Source organism: Onthophagus taurus, chromosome 6, assembly GCF_036711975.1.
Source record: "Onthophagus taurus isolate NC chromosome 6, IU_Otau_3.0, whole genome shotgun sequence".
NCBI lineage: Eukaryota > Metazoa > Arthropoda > Insecta > Coleoptera > Scarabaeidae > Onthophagus > Onthophagus taurus.
In genome coordinates, this window is record NC_091971.1 from 3,269,550 (window position 1) to 3,288,053 (window position 18,504).

Sequence of the window (18,504 nt, forward strand, 5' to 3'; positions counted from 1 at the left end):
GACCAATTAAAAATGAAATTTAAATTCTGCAAATGCAATCCTTGATACTTTTTAATTCTTTTTTTCATAAGTTGTAATGAGTCTTCACTTTTAGGTTTTCCCCCCTGTTGCGTTCTTAAACAGCCACAACTTAGCACATCTAAGGTATCATAAAATAATTTTTTTTTGAATCTTATTTCGTTTAACACGTGGCGTTGTTAATTTCAAATTTTTATTTTTTGTTGTTGTATCTCCCGTCGGTTAATGGACCTTTAGTGTACACAGTTTATTATCGTAATCTTCTTAGCGCAGTGGGTCGCTATATTTTAGGCTTTGTTGGGATTCAGCTTGGCCAAAATCTGCAAAGGCATCTCAAAATGTTATTTTTTTTAATCAATTTCAATCAAACTTGTGCAAATAAAGTTTAATTTGTGTGTGGTTTAGCAAATTATTTGCTTCTCTCAACAAGAAAATGCGATTGCGGTTGCTAGTAATTTGCAAGTTGGTAAGCGTTTGCGCTGATTACAATTTCAAATTTGGCGACGTACGGAGAGAACCCTTAAATAATTGCATAAATTAGTCGCAGACCCAGTTTGATGTATGTAAATTAAGATTATCTTGGATGTATTGAATGATATGATTCAATCAATGTAACTAATATATCATTAAATAGATCGATTTTTATTTTATTAACAAAATTGAGGACTCTAAGTAATAATAATTTCTTGGAAAACTGTTTGATTACCACTGTTTGGAACAGAACAGGTATCATCCTCAAGAGTTGTCAAAGCGAGACGATTCAGGTGGGAGATCCTCCTCTTATATAAATACGAGAGGATTGCATAAGGATGAGATCGAAGGTGAATCTTGACGAGTTAACCCGTTAAAAAGTGATAAGAAACGGTGTAAAAAATGAAAGTGAAAATTTTATTGGTGGTAAGTAAAATAAAATAATAAAAATTCGCGCTCTATTAATATTGTAATATTTTTGACGCGGTTCGTTGAATCCGATGATTATATCTCATTGTTTATCCTTGTAGTTGTTATTAATGTTAGTTATCAACTTTGATTTAAATTAATTTTAAATTAAAAAAAAAAAAAAATACTCCCAGTCGGGGAATCGAACCCCGGTCTCCCGCGTGACAGGCGGGGATACTGACCACTATACTAACTGGGATTATACTTATATTTCTAAAATTGAAAGCTAAAAATCCATAACAAAATTAACACTCCATTTTGATTTAAAATCACCGGTTTCGATTTTAATTCATCAACTTCAGAGGCATTTAATAGTAATCCAATTAATACTTAAATAAATTAATTTATACAGTTTACAATCGGTATTGTATCATCACAAGCAGCCGATTTAAAACTACTAGATATAGCACCAGAAGAAGCTGACCAATACATAAACCAACAAGATCAATCACTCCGTTACGCCCCACAAATTGAAACGAGAGTACCATCAGTGCGATACATAGGAAACCAACCACACCAAGTTATTGAAGACATCTACTTAGCAAATCAATATCATGGTCAAAATGGACTTGGTGATTACGTCTACGGTTACGCCGTTCCAGACATCGCCAAATCAGAACAAAAAAAAGCCAACCAAATAACCGGATCTTATCAGTACATAAACGGAGGTGGACAAGAAATTAAAGTGAAATATTGGGATAATGGAAACGGTTTTCACCAAGAAGATAATATCCCTCAAATTTTACCCAGACAAGTTGAAGATTCACCCGAAGTTAAAGCTGCTAAAGAAGAACATTTGAGGAGATGGCAAGAAGAAGCTGAAAGAAATTCAAAACCACCAGCGTAAGTTATTTAAACTTTTTTTTACATCGTTATCTTAAAATTTTTTTAATTAATTTAGTTACCCATATTCACAACAACCTCAAGATTCTCAATCCAATTACAATAATTACAACAACGTTGATTATAGTGGACAATACTCTGAAAATCAACAAAATTATGCCCAAACCACTGAAGCTCCAAGCAAATGGGAATACAAACCGAGCGAAGAAGAGAAAGGACCACCAAGAGGATTTTTCTACAAATTTGATTATCCCGTTGGAGTTATTGTTAGCCAAGGCGGGTATGAGAAGAAAAATTAAACATAAAATGAAGAATTTAAAGCTTAATTAATAATACATTTTTAATTTGCTAATAATAAGTTTAATTTAAGCTTATTTTAGTCTTTACCGAAAGATAATTGTACGATTAATAATAAAAATGAAGCAATTTGCTTTTGGTAGAAACATTTAAAATTAAGAGCTTGTATTTATTGTAGAGTAGATTGTAATAAAAATTTCCACAAAAAATAATTAAAATGTCATTTGGATTGCCTAACCATTAGGTATTAAAATTTATTTAACATTTTGAAGGAAAGAAAAGTCAACTTGGGTTTTTACTGTTCATTTTATTTTAAAATAGATGGTGCTTGATGATCAAAAACATTATTCACCAATAAAAAATATTTAAAATGTTATTTCGATTATTGGGAGTAATTTGGGTTGCCTAATTATTAGGAGTTAAAATTTATTTAATATTTTGAGGGAAAAAGAAATCATCTTGGCTTTTATGCTAGGTTTCATCTATCTTAATATAGATGGTTCTTGGTAATCGAAAATATAATTCATCAATAAATATTTCAAATAGTTTTTCAATAGTCAATAATTTTTATTTTGTACCAAAATTTAATTTAACCGTTTTGGTAATATTTTTATTGAGAAGAAAACAAAATCAGATAAAACTTGGATTTGGGTCGGCAAACATTCCTAAAAAGCTTCCTTTTCGCAGGTATTTAATTTATTAACAGTAAAGAAGTGACACAAGGGTACAATCAGGCCGAAACCACCACCATCGATAAATCATTTGTCGGGGAAACGTCAATTAGGTATCCAAGACGAAGAGATTCTTGGCGCCTTGCTGGTGCCAAGAGCAGTCGCCTTTGAACAAAAAATATCACAAGTCACCAGCGAATCGTTTCGTGTCTCCAAAACGTTAAAGAGATAAATGATACCTAAACAAAATTCCCTTTTTTAGAACTCGTTTCTTTTCAAAATATTTTCTTTTAATTTACACTTTCTTTTAGCTTTCATAAAACCACTACATCCTTATAAAACTGTTAAAAAATAAAAGCTTCTTTGTTACTCGAACCTCTTAAAACCGTAATATTTGTTTATCTAAATCGGTTTCGAAAGGAATTTATGAACCCAGACTCCACATATTCATAATTCTTTTTAATAATTCATCAATTTATTTTGAGTGTGGCATTTAAATCAGATAAACCAAACGAAACGTTTATAACTGGTAGCCATAAAACCCTCCGCGGGGTAAAACTTTTATGGATACCAAAGAGAACGTTACAGTTGGGATATCTTTATTTGCCGAGACTGCACTGATTTAACTCTCTGACCGACTGACTCTACCAGTTATAAAAGTCACTTGAAAGGGCCGATATTTACAGCTTGTTTGTTGATCGGCTCGAGCAAATAAATGGGACGTGTGTTGTAACTTTTATTGTTCGCTCAAAACTTACATTTTCACCACAGTCTTTTCAAACAGGTGTGCACTTTAATTTCATTCTTTTATTTTATAATAATTCGATATTCTTATATAAGTTTGTCCTTGTGTTATTGATAATTCTGTCTGATAGATTATGTTACCATAAATAAATAAATATTTGTCTCTTTCATTATCTCGTGTAGAATCAATACTCATTTTCATCTTTAATTTTATCTCGTTCAAATCCAGATACGATAGACGTTAATAAAATATCAAGTTGAAAACTTAATGTTTTTATTTTAAATTACAACTCAAAGTAAATACTTTAAAATATTAAGAACTTTTTAAATAAACAAATTAATTTGGACAACTGATTTTGTCTGCAATCATGAAAATATAAGCAACAACTGTTTATACACAATCTGTCAGTGTGGTCTTCTTCTTGGATTAGTCGGTGGGGTGCATCTAGATTCGGGTCCATGCTTCCTAATCCAGTATCTTGGGTTGTTTGTTAGTCACCATGTGAGACCTTTTCTTACATCGAGGCCTAAAAGAGGCTACACTAACGTAGACTTCCACCATCACTGGCATAACGGTGGCTGAAGTGGAACCCATTTATATGAATTCTAAACTTTTTGGTGTCCCTTCTTGATCTCTATTTTGGGGAAAGCGTTCTGTATGGTTCAAAAACTTAATAGTATTTCAAGAAGATGTGGACTAGATGTGTTATGGTTTCTGCCTTTAAGCTGCGTCTTTTTCACTCCAATTTTTTGACAATTATCATCCCAGCAGGATGATTAAATTGCTGTTGTCTATTGACTGCTATATTCATTAAGAGATCATGGTTTCGTGGTCTAAAGCAGAGCATTTTCTTGCAAGAATCTTACTTATGCAATTAAAACCAAAAATTAACACTCAACTTTTGGTTAGGTTGGGTTGAGTTGGGTTGGGTTGGATTGCCCAGGATCACACCGTGGGTAACAAGAGACTGGGACGAAGTAAATGACCACCTGAGTAAGTTTATAACCGGACAAAACGTATATTAACACCAGAAATATCATCGACACAATGTTGGAAAGCAAAGAAAACTGGAGTACGGTAGAAAAGTTTGTTAGAGAGCTGATAGATGTGAAGGAAGAAGAAGAAAAACGATCGTAAATAAGCGATGCACGTAACAGAAGGATGAACAAACAAGAAGAACAAGGGAAAGGGAAGAGGAGAGGGAAATAATTTCTGTCTTTTCTTGTGACATTCGTACCTTGGGTTCGAGGAAAGAGGGCGTAAATGAAGAAGAAGGCAACGACACGGTAGACGAGACAGCAGTGGTAGAAGTAAGAAGAGCAAAAAGGGGGCACTGGGCACAAGCTTCCCTCCCCGCTCAGGTACGTCATAGGTAAATAGTTAATACAAAATTAATAAATTTATGATTCCATCACATGCAATGGAGAGGAAGCAGACCAGTGAGGAAACGAAGAGAAATGGAAAGACAATTTGGAGCAGAAGAGGAAGAGCATAGGATGAAAAGGAGAGGAAGAAGAGAAGAACGAAGAGAGGAAGAAAAGACCGCGAAGAAGAGGTGAAGAAGAAGAGAAGAAGATCGAAGACACTCCGAAGCAACGCCACTGGCGGATTCCGGAGAAGACGAGGAAAGGGGTTTTTTAGTGGGTCGGGTTACAGACTCCAACCCCACACTATCTAGCCGCCCATCATCACAGGCCATATGTCTGCAAGCAGATTTTTACACAACCTCGTAAAAAAGAGGGTTGGGTTGGATTGAGTTGGGTTGGGTTGGGAATTTCTGACCAGTCTCGGCGTTTTCGGCACATACTTGCTCAGAATAAAGAAGGCAGAGACATACGCTTGCTGGTACTGTGGGCAAAAGGACGATCCCTACCATACGTTCTTCGGGTGTGAAGAATTCAAAACACAGAGAACAACATGTGAAAAAGAATGTGGGACAAAGCTTGACAAGGAGAAAGTGGTACGTGTTATGTTACAAAGTGAAAACAATTGGAACTATAACATTAAGATGGTTGCGAATGTTTTGAAAACAAAAGAGAAATACGAAAGAGAATGATGCAAGACCATGAGGAGGAATACGAAAAGGGGATAGTAGCCCACATTCAGACGCTCTATGGTCCATCGGGAGCAGAAGGAAGGAGAGGGATGTAAGAAGAGGAGACGAGGTGGGAATCACCCACCTCGTTCCCGGTATGAGGTAAGGTGATAAATCAGACTAAAAGTAACGGAAAGGTTTGGTTTTGGTTTCCCATGATGAGCAAGAGTGTCCAAGTCGTCTTACCACCCTTCAAGCATGGGAGAAAGAGAAAAGAGCAAATCCCGTCCCAACCAGAAAGGGAAGAAGAGGAGATGAGGTGGGATCCACCCATCTCGATCCCGGTACGACGTAAGCAAATAATTTATACAAAAAGTAATAGAATGTGTGCTGTTTCATGCCGAAAAAAGGTGCAAAAGGTGTAGGATCATTTATTTCTAATTTGGGTAGCAAAATTTTGGGGTCAGAAAAAACTAAAGGAAGTGAAATCAGCTATAAACATACAGAAAAATCAACAACTACAGTTGACGCAAGCCCACCTATTCAAACATCAACAGCGGAAGAAATATTAAAAGATAATATCAAATCAAAAACTTTCGAACTTTCATCAGCTATGGATGAAAGTATATTATCTGCTGAAGTATTAAAAGATAAAACATCTAGTCAAGTTTCTAAAACTGTTGATACTATTGATAAAGCAACAGAATCAATATCCAAAGAAACAAAAGAAACAAAGCAAACACTAGAAGGTAAAATATCCTAATTAAGAGGAGGTGCAGAAGAGAAAACTCAAGAGGCAATTGAAAAACTAGGAGATACGATCGATATAGCCCACGACGAAATGCTAGAGGCTAAAGAAAGTGCTGGCGCATTTGTATCAACTTTTGGTAAAAAAATATTTGGAAAATCTGATAAAGATGTTACGAAAACAGCAAGTGCATCTTTTATTGAAACCGAACAGATTGCATCAGAAGCTGATGGAAGAAAGTCTTTAGATGAAGTTTCTAAGCAAATGGAGGAATTAAGAAAATCGATTGGTGATGCAAAATCAAAAGGTGAAAAATCTGGCGGTTTCTTGTCAGTCCTACGATCCATTTCTGAAGACAGCACGCAAAGGGAAATAAATTCCAAAATGAAACTGGAGAAAACGGAAGGATGTTGCCAACTCCGAAGAAATGCCTTTCTGGCGGTTCCGGAGAGAAGACGAGGAAGGGGTTTTTAGTGAGTGGGGGTCATTGGCCCCAACCCCACACTATCTAGCCGCCCATCATCTCAGGGCCAAAGGGTTGGGTTGGGTTGGGTTTGGTTGGGTTGGCTTGGGTTGAGCTGGATTGAGTTGAGTTGAGTTGGGATGGGCTTGTAATGTCTCTTAACTTATAAGTGATGCAAAACCACCAGCAATCTCCATCTAAGATGCGTCGCCAATGAATACCATCATGAACGACGTAATTGTGTGATATGTCGTATTGAAAGATACATAGCCGCTTGCTTATTGAAAGACAACCTAAGTAAGAAAACGATTTTTGATATTTCCATTGACCCAATTTTTCAAGAAGTCATCACGAACTTTGTTGTTTGCTTTTAGGCTACACTAAGTTGGATATGAAATGCTTTTGGTACAAAATTCCCAATAAATCTACGCATTTCTCTATAAATCTGTTATTTCTAGTTATTTCCTAACTGGAATTTAAAAAATTTTCATAAAACAAATAACCTTTAAGAAAGTAAACAGTAAACGATAAGTATTGGTAAATTCTTCAAACTCGCGGTTTTAAAAGAACACACCACGAATTCGATCAGCTGTAGACCTTCCAAAAAAAAAGGAAGGATTACCTCAGGTATGCACAGGTAGAGATACCTGAGCGAACTAACTCGGCGTGTTTCGTTCTGCGTGCGCACCAAAAATTCTTTATCTCATTCCAACTTTGTATAAAGAAAAGAGATGGAGATTGAGTGAAACGACGTCGGCAGCCGGCGCCGGCGAGCGTCCGTCAGAAAGGATCAACGCGGCGCCTCGTCGACTTCGATCCTTCGAAGATCTTTCGCGAACTCGGAGTGACTATCTTCTTCGGCTCCGACGTAGAAATCCGAGTGGTGTATAAGCAAAAATTGAACTTGTTTGAAAACACTTTATTAATTTTTATTTTCGCGTTAAAAAAAAATTATAAAAAAATGGCTGTGATCGGAAACTCGAGGTTGTGTGTGATAACCAACGTCTTTGTTCTCTTGTTGGCCCTTTCAACTTCGGGGGTTCGTTCTTCCAATGTTGTCACGCCAACGAAATGCGAGGAAACCAACTCGGTTTATAATCCTAAGGGAATCTACACTTTTCCGACTTCACCAGTTACAGGTAAGTTAAAAGAATCTATTAAGATTTAAAAAAAAAAACTTTATCGTAATTCGTTTTGTCTATTTCCTATTTAATTCGAAAAGTTAACATCGAGAACTTCCGAGCACATGCCATATACAAGCTACTAAATTTTTTACGATCATTTTATCTGTTGCTATAAAAAAAACCCGGGATATACAAGTCAAAAAAAAAACCGTCCTTTTTCTTCACCGGCGGTGGTATAAAAATGTGCCGGATGTAAAACGAGTTGTCTTTCTTATATACGGAATAAACATTGTGTTCGTAATTGTAATGTTGGCTATTTTCAAATTTATGACTCCCGAGACCGGAATAGAAATGTGTACAGACGCCGGGTGACATAAAATCTGCTAATCAGTTCCTATGAGGGACATAAAATCAACCGAGATATTTTAATTTTAAACAAGTAGAATGTTAAGTAATAAACAAGCGATGTATCAACATTTCATGTTTTTATCTGTAACAAGTAATAACAAAAACAAATTAAGTGTAATTTAGAAAAGGTGATGGATAAATAATCGTTTCATCAAATAATAAAATCTAATAATTCATTTATTGTTGTTATAAAAATAAATTAGTAATTAGTTTATCGTAAAAATAAATACAAGTATAGTAAAACCTCGATATTACAGATTAATTCATTCTTGTATTAGTTAGTTATAACAATTTAGCACTGAATAATAAATAAAAGTATAGCTAACACTAGTTAGTTCTACTTTTATATTAGCACTGTCACTAGAACTAACACTAGATAGAACTAGAAATATTTGGGTTTAGCCGCACGTCTCTCAAAACGGCTAAACTCGAGTGATTCTAGTTTTAAGTCTTGTGTTAGTTCTAGTGATAGTGCTAGTATTAAGCTAGAACTAACACTAGACCTAGAACTAGAATCATTCGGGTTTAGCCATATGTCTTTCAAGACGGCTAAACCAGAATGATTCTAGTTCTAGGTCTAGTGTTAGTTCTTGTGACAGTGTTAGTATTAAACTAGAACTAACACTAGACCTGGAAATAGAATCATTCGGGTTTAGCCGCACGTCTCTCAAGACGGCTAAACCCAAATGATTCTACTTCTAGGTCTAGTGTTAGTTCTAATGCTAGTTCTTGTTTTAGCTGTTATTCAGCGTTAGATTGTTGTACATATATTTTTTATTGAAGTAAAACTAGAACTAACACTAGACCTAGAACTAGAAAGTTTCGGGATTAGCCGCACGTCTCTCAAAACGGCTCAACCCGAATGATTCTAGTTTTAGGTCTTGTGTTAGTTCTAGTGATAGTGCTAGTATTAAGCTAGAACTAACACTAGACCTAGAACTAGAATCATTTGGGTTTAGCCGCACGTCTTTCAAGACGGCTAAACCCAAATGATTCTACTTCTAGGTCTAGTGTTAGTTCTAATGCTAGTTCTAGTTTTAGCTGTTATTCAGCGTTAGATTGTTGTACATATATTTTTTATTGAAGTAAAACTAGAACTAACACTAGACCTAGAACTAGAATGTTTCTAGTTCTAGGTTTAGTGTTAGTTCTAGTTTTAATTATGATTCAGTGATAGGTTGTTGTATATTTTTATTGAACTAACATTAAACCTAGAACTAGAAACAATCGGGTTTAGCCGTCTTAAGAGACGTACGGCTAACCCGAATGTTTCTAGTTCTAGGTCCAGTCTTACTTCAAGTGACTGTGTTAGTATAAAACTAGAACTAATACTAGACCTAGAACTAGAAACATTCGGGTTTTAGTTTTATACTAACACTAAACCCAGAACCAGAAACATTTGGATTTAGCCATACATCTGAAATCATACTTAAAAACATTTAGTCCGTTATAACGAGGTTTTACTGTATTAACATAAAAGTCGTCAATCACTCGTAATTTCCCCACTAAACCCTTGTAGTTGTAAATCCATCAATTTTGAAAGTAAATTATAGCGTTAGCGCACGAAATATTACTCTTTAAGTGTAATGGGGGAAAGAACTCATAATCAGCTATTTTATAGTGTTTCCGATTATTGTTGAGATACATAACATTAAGTCCTCCCTAACTACTCAACAAATTAAACTAAAAAATAAACTCAAACAATTTTATTTATTATTTACACTTCGTTAGGATTTGATTGTTGACGAAATGAAACATAATAACATCATTAGCGGTGGTAATTAAGCTTTCATTCGGTGATGTGTAATGAGTAATGTGGTGTTGTAATTAAAATCGCTGCGATCATTTCAAAAAGTCTCTTATAAAAAAAATTGATTTTGCTTCCGTGTGTATACTTCAAAAAACCCGCACCCGTTTTGCCGAATTACGCGTTAATTTCAGTTTCATGGATCGGCTGTTGCCCTCGGATGAGAGATGGAGAGAGGGATCGATTTGCAATTTTAATTTTAACTCTCGGCAAAGGCCAATGAATATTTTTCGGTTCGACGATTCGGAATATGATCGATACGACAGGAGAAAGGTTTATTTAAACCTTTGTAAATACTGCGGTTAAAATTTTTATGAGAAGTAAAAACAATTTTTAATAATAAATATTCAAATAAATATTATGTGTAGTTTTGAATAGAATTACGCAATGCAATTAACCTCGACTATCCTTATTAATCGTACCTTATGGTAATAATAACTCTTCTTACATCATAAATCTTCTATTCGATTTCCTGTTATTATTCTATTTTAACAATTATAATCAAATCAACAATGACACAATTTTTAAATGTAATAAACTATGTTAAAACGTTTTTTATATTTAAAATTTTTGAGTATTTTTAGCTTTCAAATATCTTAACCTTCTCTCTCATATCTAGTATCGATTTATGAATGAACGTGAGGGTTTCCTCTCTTGGATAACTGAAGAGGTTTTTAAGTTCACGCCCCAAATCCATTTAACGCTTTGTTACCCATCTAAATGGTACAAAGGGCTTGAGATATAAAAAAATATATCAATGTGATTACCAGTAAAATAAACAAAAATTTTTTTGGGTTTTAAAGAAACATGTTTAAGAAAAATTGCAAGTAACTTCAGGTAGGCAAAAAAAAAGAAAAAAACCAACCGAGAAGAATGGGATGAAAGGAAGGAGAAAAGAAACGTGTTTTGGAAACGTTTGGATTGGGATTCTCTTGTAACTTACCTGAGAGGGGCAAACAAATCGCGAGGACAATTAAGTTCGAGTGGATGAGTTTTTGTAATGGGGCTTTAAGTGGAGCTATGAATGTTCAAGAAGGCTCAAGAAGATTTAAGTAAGATGTTGAAATTTAGTGAAGCGTTAAAGTTGTTTGAAAAGTTTTCAGTCAACTAGACACAAGTATAAAAGCAAATGTGTTTGTAATTGATTTTATTTGTTGTAAGTTTTAGATTTTTAATGGTAATTTGCTATCAATTTAAAAAAATCTTGACTTTCTTATTGTATAACTCGGCTTAATGATGCTAGCCGAGGTCACTTAAGACCGAGGCATTACAGTTGATATTATATTAACACAACATTGGACTATATAGATTATAACACCGAGGTCGCTTGCGGCCGAGGAAGTACAGTTTAATAGTAACCGGATTCAGCGTAATTTAGTATCAAGGATGTGCGATTTCGCTGATTGAACCATTGGAGTTGAAGCAGTACAGTTTCACAGAAGTACAGTGTCATAGAATAAATTTCCCCAATGTTTAAATGCAAGAATGAAGAAATCAACATTAAAAGATACAGTGTGTTAATTAATTGTACCCGACGTCATCATTGCAAGTATACAACCAACATCGCGATTTGCGCATTACAATACCAATACTGTGATATTGGTTGCATACTTGCAATGATGACGTGGGGTACGATAATTAATTAACACACTGTATCTGTTCTCCAATAGCGGAGGAGTCGTCTATGAGCCATTTAAAGTATTAGCGAGATATTTTTGAAGATTTTTGCAGCTATCTTTAATAATGATAATGATTCCATTAAGATAGACACGATATATAGAATAGATATTGAGTAGCGCAGCTAATCATTGCAATAGAACGCATCATTACATCGCATAAATGAAACTTAACTAAGATAAATTATTTCAAAAGATGGGAATGAATAAAAAAATGTTGATACAAATGTTTTATAATTGAATTATGCAACCAATATCACAGTATTGGTATTATAATGCGCAAATCGCGATATTGGTTGCATACTTGCAATGATGACCTCGGGTACGATAATTAATTAACACACTCTATCTGTTCTCCAATAGCGGAGGAGTCGTCTATGAGCCATTTAAAGTATTAGCGAGATATTTTTGAAGATTTTTGCAGCTATTTTTAATAATGATAATGATTCCATTAAGATATACACGATATATAGAACATATATTGAGTAGCGCAGCTAATCATTGCAATAGAACGCATCATTACATCGCATAAATGAAACTTAACTAAGATAAATTATTTCAAAAGATGGGAATGAATAAAAAAATATTGATACAAATGTTTTATAATTGAATTATGCAACCAATATCACAGTATTGGTATTATAATGCGCAAATCGCGATATTGGTTGCATACTTGCAATGATGACCTCGGGTACGATAATTAATTAACACACTGTATCTGTTCGCCAATAGCGGAGGAGTCGTCTATGAGCCATTTAAAGTATTAGCGAGATATTTTTGAAGATTTTTGTAGCTATCTTTATTAATGATAATGATTTCATTAAGATAGACACGATATATAGAATAGATATTGAGTAGCGCAGCTAATCATTACAATAGAACGCATCATTACATCGCATAAATGAAACTTTACTAAGATAAATTATTTCAAAAGATGGGAATGAATAAAAAAATATTGATACAAATGTTTTATAATTGAATTATGCAACCAATATCACAGTATTGGTCTTATAATGCGCAAATCGCGATATTGGTTGCATACTTGCAATGACGACCTCGGGTACGATAATTAATTAACACACTGTATCTGTTCTCCAATAGCGGAGGAGTCGTCTATGAGCCATTTAAAGTATTAGCGAGATATTTTTGAAGATTTTTGCAGCTATCTTTAATAATGATAATGATTCCATTAAGATATACACGATATATAGAACATATATTGAGTAGCGCAGCTAATCATTGCAATAGAACGTATCATTACATCGCATAAATGAAACTTAACTAAGATAAATTATTTCAAAAGATGGGAATGAATAAAAAAATATTGATACAAATGTTTTATAATTGAATTATGCAACCAATATCACAGTATTGGTATTATAATGCGCAAATCGCGATATTGGTTGCATACTTGCAATGATGACCTCGGGTACGATAATTAATTAACACACTGTATCTGTTCTCCAATAGCGGAGGAGTCGTCTATGAGCCATTTAAAGTATTAGCGAGATATTTTTGAAGATTTTTGCAGCTATCCTTAATAATGGTAATGATTCCATTAAGATAGACACGATATATAGAATATATATTGAGTAGCGCAGCTAATCATTACAATAGAACGCATCATTACATCGCATAAATGAAACTTAACTAAGATAAATTATTTCAAAAGATGGGAATGAATAAAAAAATATTGATACAAATGTTTTATAATTGAATTATGCAACCAATATCACAGTATTGGTATTATAATGCGCAAATCGCGATATTGGTTGCATACTTGCAATGATGAGCTCGGGTACGATAATTAATTAACACACTGTATCTGTTCTCTAATAGCGGAGGAGTCGTCTATGAGCCATTTAAAGTATTAGCGAGATATTTTTGAAGATTTTTGCAGCTATTTTTAATAATGATAATGATTCCATTAAGATAGACACGATATATAGAATAGATATTGAGTAGCGCAGCTAATTATTGCAATAGAACGCATCATTACATCGCATAAATGAAACTTAACTAAGTTAAATTATTTCAAAAGATGGGAATGAATAAAAAAATATTGATACAAATGTTTTATAATTGAATTATGCAACCAATATCACAGTATTGGTATTATAATGCGCAAATCGCGATATTGGTTGCATACTTGCAATGATGACCTCGGGTACGATAATTAATTAACACACTGTATCTGTTCTCTAATATCAGAGGAGTCGTCTATGAGCCATTTAAAGTATTAGCGAGATATTTTTGAAGATTTTTGCAGCTATCTTTAATAATGATAATGATTCCATTAAGATAGACACGATATATAGAATAGATATTGAGTAGCGCAGCTAATCATTGCAATAGAACGCATCATTACATCGCATAAATGAAACTTAACTAAGATAAATTATTTCAAAAGATGGGAATGAATAAAAAAATATTGATACAAATGTTTTATAATTGAATTATGCAACCAATATCACAGTATTGGTATTATAATGCGCAAATCGCGATATTGGTTGCATACTTGCAATGATGACCTCGGGTACGATAATTAATTAACACACTGTATCTGTTCTCCAATAGCGGAGGAGTCGTTTATGAGCCATTTAAAGTATTAGCGAGATATTTTTGAAGATTTTTGCAGTTATCTTTAATAATGATAATGATTCCATTAAGATAGACACGATATATAGAATATATATTGATTAGCGCAGCTAATCATTGCAATAGAACGCATCATTACATCGCATAAATGAAACTTAACTAAGATAAATTATTTCAAAAGATGGGAATGAATAAAAAAATATTGATACAAATGTTTTATAATTGAATTAATTTGTATATTTTTAAATTAAGACAAACGTTTAAATTGTAGTATTAAATTTCATTCCTCGTTGTTTAGGATTTCGAATTCGAATTAAATTCTGATTCCAACATAGTTGAATTAACTTTCTAAACAACCCCCAGCAGCCGTCGCCCTGGTGTTAGGTTTCGCTGTGTTGGGGGGAAACTTTACAGACGAGATCTATTGAGAGAGAGACGAACATTTATAAACGTCACCAACGTGAAACCCTGAACAAAAGGGATATTGGGGTAACACCCCGGAAACGTTAAACCATGCTTCTTCACACCATGTTTTTTTTTGTTCTCTTCTCCTAAAAGTTAATCGGTTAATATTAAATTTAATTAAAAATGTAACTTGGTACGTTTTTAATTAAAATTTGTTTTTAAGGAAACGTTGTTTTTGTTTTGAATTGTGAAAAATTAAAAGATTAATACGGAGTAGTATCGGTTCAATGGCACTAAATGTTGCAGGCAGCATTCCACGTCCCCCTGTGTGTTTCGTTCTTTTCGCTCTTTCGATTTTTACTTTGGGCGATCGCCGGTCTTCGACTGTTGCTAAGGTACACAGTCGTTAAAAGCGGTCCCTTTTATTTCGTTTTACACCGTGAGAAGTTTCGTGGGATTTACGCGGTATGCCGTTGCTCACACAGAATGAGAAGAAAATATACGTAAATTTAAAAAAGATTTTTGGCCAAATTTATACATTATGATTATTATTTATATTTAAAAAAAACATTGAACTCACGTCAATCATAAATAAAAAATATCATGTTCTTCGTTGTCATCACGTATTTCTATCACATCCTGTATGGAAGTCATGAACGAAGTTGACAGTTTCCAGTAAATTGACCCAACCATAAGTTGATAAATGGCTCCTTTCAGAAACAGGAAGTTACTAGATATTGTAAAAGCACACTAATGTTTTCAAACTCTACCTATTCGTAATAAATTATTTATGAGATTTTTTAAAATAACTTAATTTATAAAAATTATTGATTTTTTTTAATAATTTAAACTTGTTATCAACACTAATTAACGCAAGAAAGTAAAGTGAACTCCAATTATCTACCATAAAATATTTTAATTCGTTTCAATTAATTAAAACTTGTCATCATTTTCATGTTTCGTTAAGAAGAGGCAAAAAAATGTAATTTGTTGCATATTAATAATTATAAAACTGGTTCGTAATTATCTCATACCTTCCTATACATATACCATAATTTTAGAATGCTACATCATCAGTCTTAAAAAAAAAATCTGAAGACCAGTTTTATTATCAGTGTCGTTTCTCCACCACTAATTTTAATATTCCTACAATAATTATCTTGTGGGCGTCGATAATCCCCTTATCAGATAATTGATAGCTTACACCATAAAGAAGTCGATTAACTACGATTTCCTCAATCAAAAAAATATTTGAGCAATAAAATCATTTAGTAATTTATTACATAGAAAATACCTTTAAAGTTGTCGAATTGTTAATTTTTCGATTAGACTTTGTAATCGAAACGTCTTGAATTATCGAAGAATGTTGAAGGCAATGAATTTTAGTTTTCAAGACAAGTTAAAAAGGATACTGAAAGGTTTATAGCTTCGTTAAGGTATACGTGGTGTATACTAATCGAATCTTCTTCAATATAACTATTTTTATACAAGAAAATAATATAAAAAAATAAAATATAAACGATTAGTAATCAATTTCGTAATAAATAAATATTTTTTGTGGTCAGATTCTGAAGAAATTTAGAACCACAAAAGATATTTAGATTGGGATATAATTAAATCGTGACATCAAAAGTGAATTTTTTTCTTGCAAAGTGATTATTTTATTTTTTAAATCGTAAATCATATTTAAAACAGCTTGGAGTAATTTCTATGTAGTTAACATACATACTGAACATTCTACTCATTGCATAGTCATGAAGCGATGGAACATTTAGTGTCCGAATGAAATAAATTTATGGCTCTTAATTGTCTATAAAATAACTAAAAAATCAAGAGACGATTTATGATGAGTGAGAATTTGTAATACAAAGTTAAGAACATTTTCGCAACGATTTTGCATTGCTACATTCTTGCTATTACTTAATTATATATTTGCTTCAAGTATACAGGGTGTCTCAGCGAGACCGGTCATTAGACGTTTTTGGGGTTCTAGCCAAACAAAAAATTTGAGAATGCAGACTTAAGTATTATCAATTACGTTCTCTTCATCTAAAATATTTTTAGATTTCTAGCACTTCCGGTTATACCGGAAGTCGCCACCTACTCTATTTTTTTAAATGGAACATCCTGTATATTTTTACATATTTGGATTTGTCTGTTTTGAAGGTTTATAAATAACTTTACTTTTTGCAATTTGAACCAGCAATTCTCGAGTTATTCGAATTTTTCTAGAAAAATTTGCTCCAGCGGACATTTGTTCAAAAAATCATAGAACACTCAATTTTTGAGATATCAATTTAGGATTCAGAACATGCTTAAACAACATGATGGAGTATGTTTTGGTGCCGAGAACGGCTGTCTAGATCGTTTGGTCACTTTACTATGATACGTTAACTTTTCGAAATTTGGAAGCACCATAACTTCATTTTTTTAAATAGCACCCTACATATTTTATTACTTAGTCGTCTTCGGCGTCTCATTTTACATCTTTTATATTCCATATGTCCTATGCCTAACATTAATAGTTTGAGAAATAATTAGGGTTTTTTGAAAAATGCTCATATCATATGGATATTAACCTAGTGTGCCATGGAAAACAAATGTTTAATGACTTATTGATAAACGTCAAAGTCTAATTTAGGTTGTTTGATGCTTGTGAGTCTAAAACCAGTTAAAATGGATATTAATAACGTAAATAATGTTTATAGAAATGAAGAAATCCATAACTTATTTTTGTGCATGAAAAGTGCGACAAAGTTCTTAGTAGAACTTGCAGAATATTTAATGAAAATTATCCACATTTATCTCCGATGACAAAAGGTAAATTTAGAGGAATAGAAGCAAATTTTTTGCATTTTGGACGAATTAATTACGTGTTAAACTGACCAAAAAATGTAGTAGATAATGCAACGGAAGAGGTGAATACCTTGGCTTATTTCGAGCCCAGTCCCAACACCTCAATTCGAGCTGCCAAAGAAGATCTGGGAATCATACTACGAACTTTGTCGCTTTTTTCATGCAAAAAAAATAAATTAAGAATTTCTTGATTTGTGTAAATATTACTTTCGTTATTGTTATCGATTTTAACTCGTTTCAGTACTAATATTAAGGGACATAACAGATAATTATTAGCTCACATGCATCAAGTGACGTAAACAAGTGAGTCTTTGACAAGAACTCATTGAGAAGGCTTGTTTTTCATGGCACACTAGGCTAAATATCCATATGATATGTGTGAATTTTTCAAAAAACCCTAATTATTTCCCAAACTATTAATATTAGGTGTGGGTCATATGGGATGTAAAAGATGTAGAATGAGACACCGAAGACGACTAAAAAATAAAATATGGGGGGTGCCATTTAAAAAAATGAAGTTATGGTACTTCCAAATTTTGAAAAGTTAACGTGCCATAGTAAAGTGATCAAACGTTCTAGACCGCAGTTCTCGGCACCAAAACATACTCCATCATGTTGCTTAAGCATGTTCTCAATCCTAAATTGATATCCCAAAAATTGAGTGTTTTCTGATTTTTTGAACTAATATCTGCTGGAGCAGATTTTTCTAGAAAAATTCGAATAACTCGAGAACGACCGAATCAAATTGCAAAAAGTAAAGTTATTTATAAACCTTGAAAACAGACAAATCCAAATATGTAAAAATATACAGGGTGTTCCATTTAAAAAAATAAAGTTGGTGGCGACTTCCGGTATAACCGTAAGTGCAATA

At 33.3% G+C, this 18,504-nt stretch overlaps 2 protein-coding genes and 1 non-coding gene across 3 annotated transcripts in view; 2 read left to right on the forward strand and 1 right to left on the reverse strand.

Moving 5' to 3' along the window:
- The first annotated feature begins 622 nt into the window (after window positions 1–622).
- LOC111424836 (uncharacterized) lies at window positions 623–2,256 on the forward strand. Its single transcript, XM_023058528.2, has 3 exons — window positions 623–915; window positions 1,310–1,800; window positions 1,859–2,256. The coding sequence occupies exons 1-3, from the start codon at window positions 892–894 to the stop codon at window positions 2,097–2,099; spliced, it is 756 nt and encodes a 251-aa protein (XP_022914296.2). The 5' UTR covers window positions 623–891; the 3' UTR covers window positions 2,100–2,256.
- TRNAD-GUC (transfer RNA aspartic acid (anticodon GUC)) lies at window positions 1,085–1,156 on the reverse strand. The gene has a single exon. It is a non-coding gene; the product is annotated as a tRNA-Asp (tRNA).
- Window positions 2,257–7,543: 5,287 nt separating the features above from the next.
- The window catches only part of LOC111424711 (glypican dally-like), a 67,373-nt gene continuing 56,412 nt past the window's right edge, over window positions 7,544–18,504 (forward strand). Inside the window, exon 1 of the mRNA XM_023058346.2 lies at window positions 7,544–7,898. Within this exon, the coding sequence (XP_022914114.1) occupies window positions 7,721–7,898 (178 nt within the window). The 5' untranslated portion in view covers window positions 7,544–7,720. The remainder of the gene's footprint in view (window positions 7,899–18,504) is intronic.

What these genes read in the sequence shown, in the direction of transcription:
- LOC111424836 (XM_023058528.2), top strand. Translation starts at nt 892, where the DNA reads ATGAAAGTGAAAATTTTATTGGTG. An exon ending in AAGTGAAAATTTTATTGGTG is followed by an intron (nt 916 to 1,309) that starts GTAAGTAAAATA and finishes TAATTTATACAG; the next exon opens with TTTACAATCGGTATTGTATC. An exon ending in AGAAATTCAAAACCACCAGC is followed by an intron (nt 1,801 to 1,858) that starts GTAAGTTATTTA and finishes TAATTAATTTAG; the next exon opens with TTACCCATATTCACAACAAC.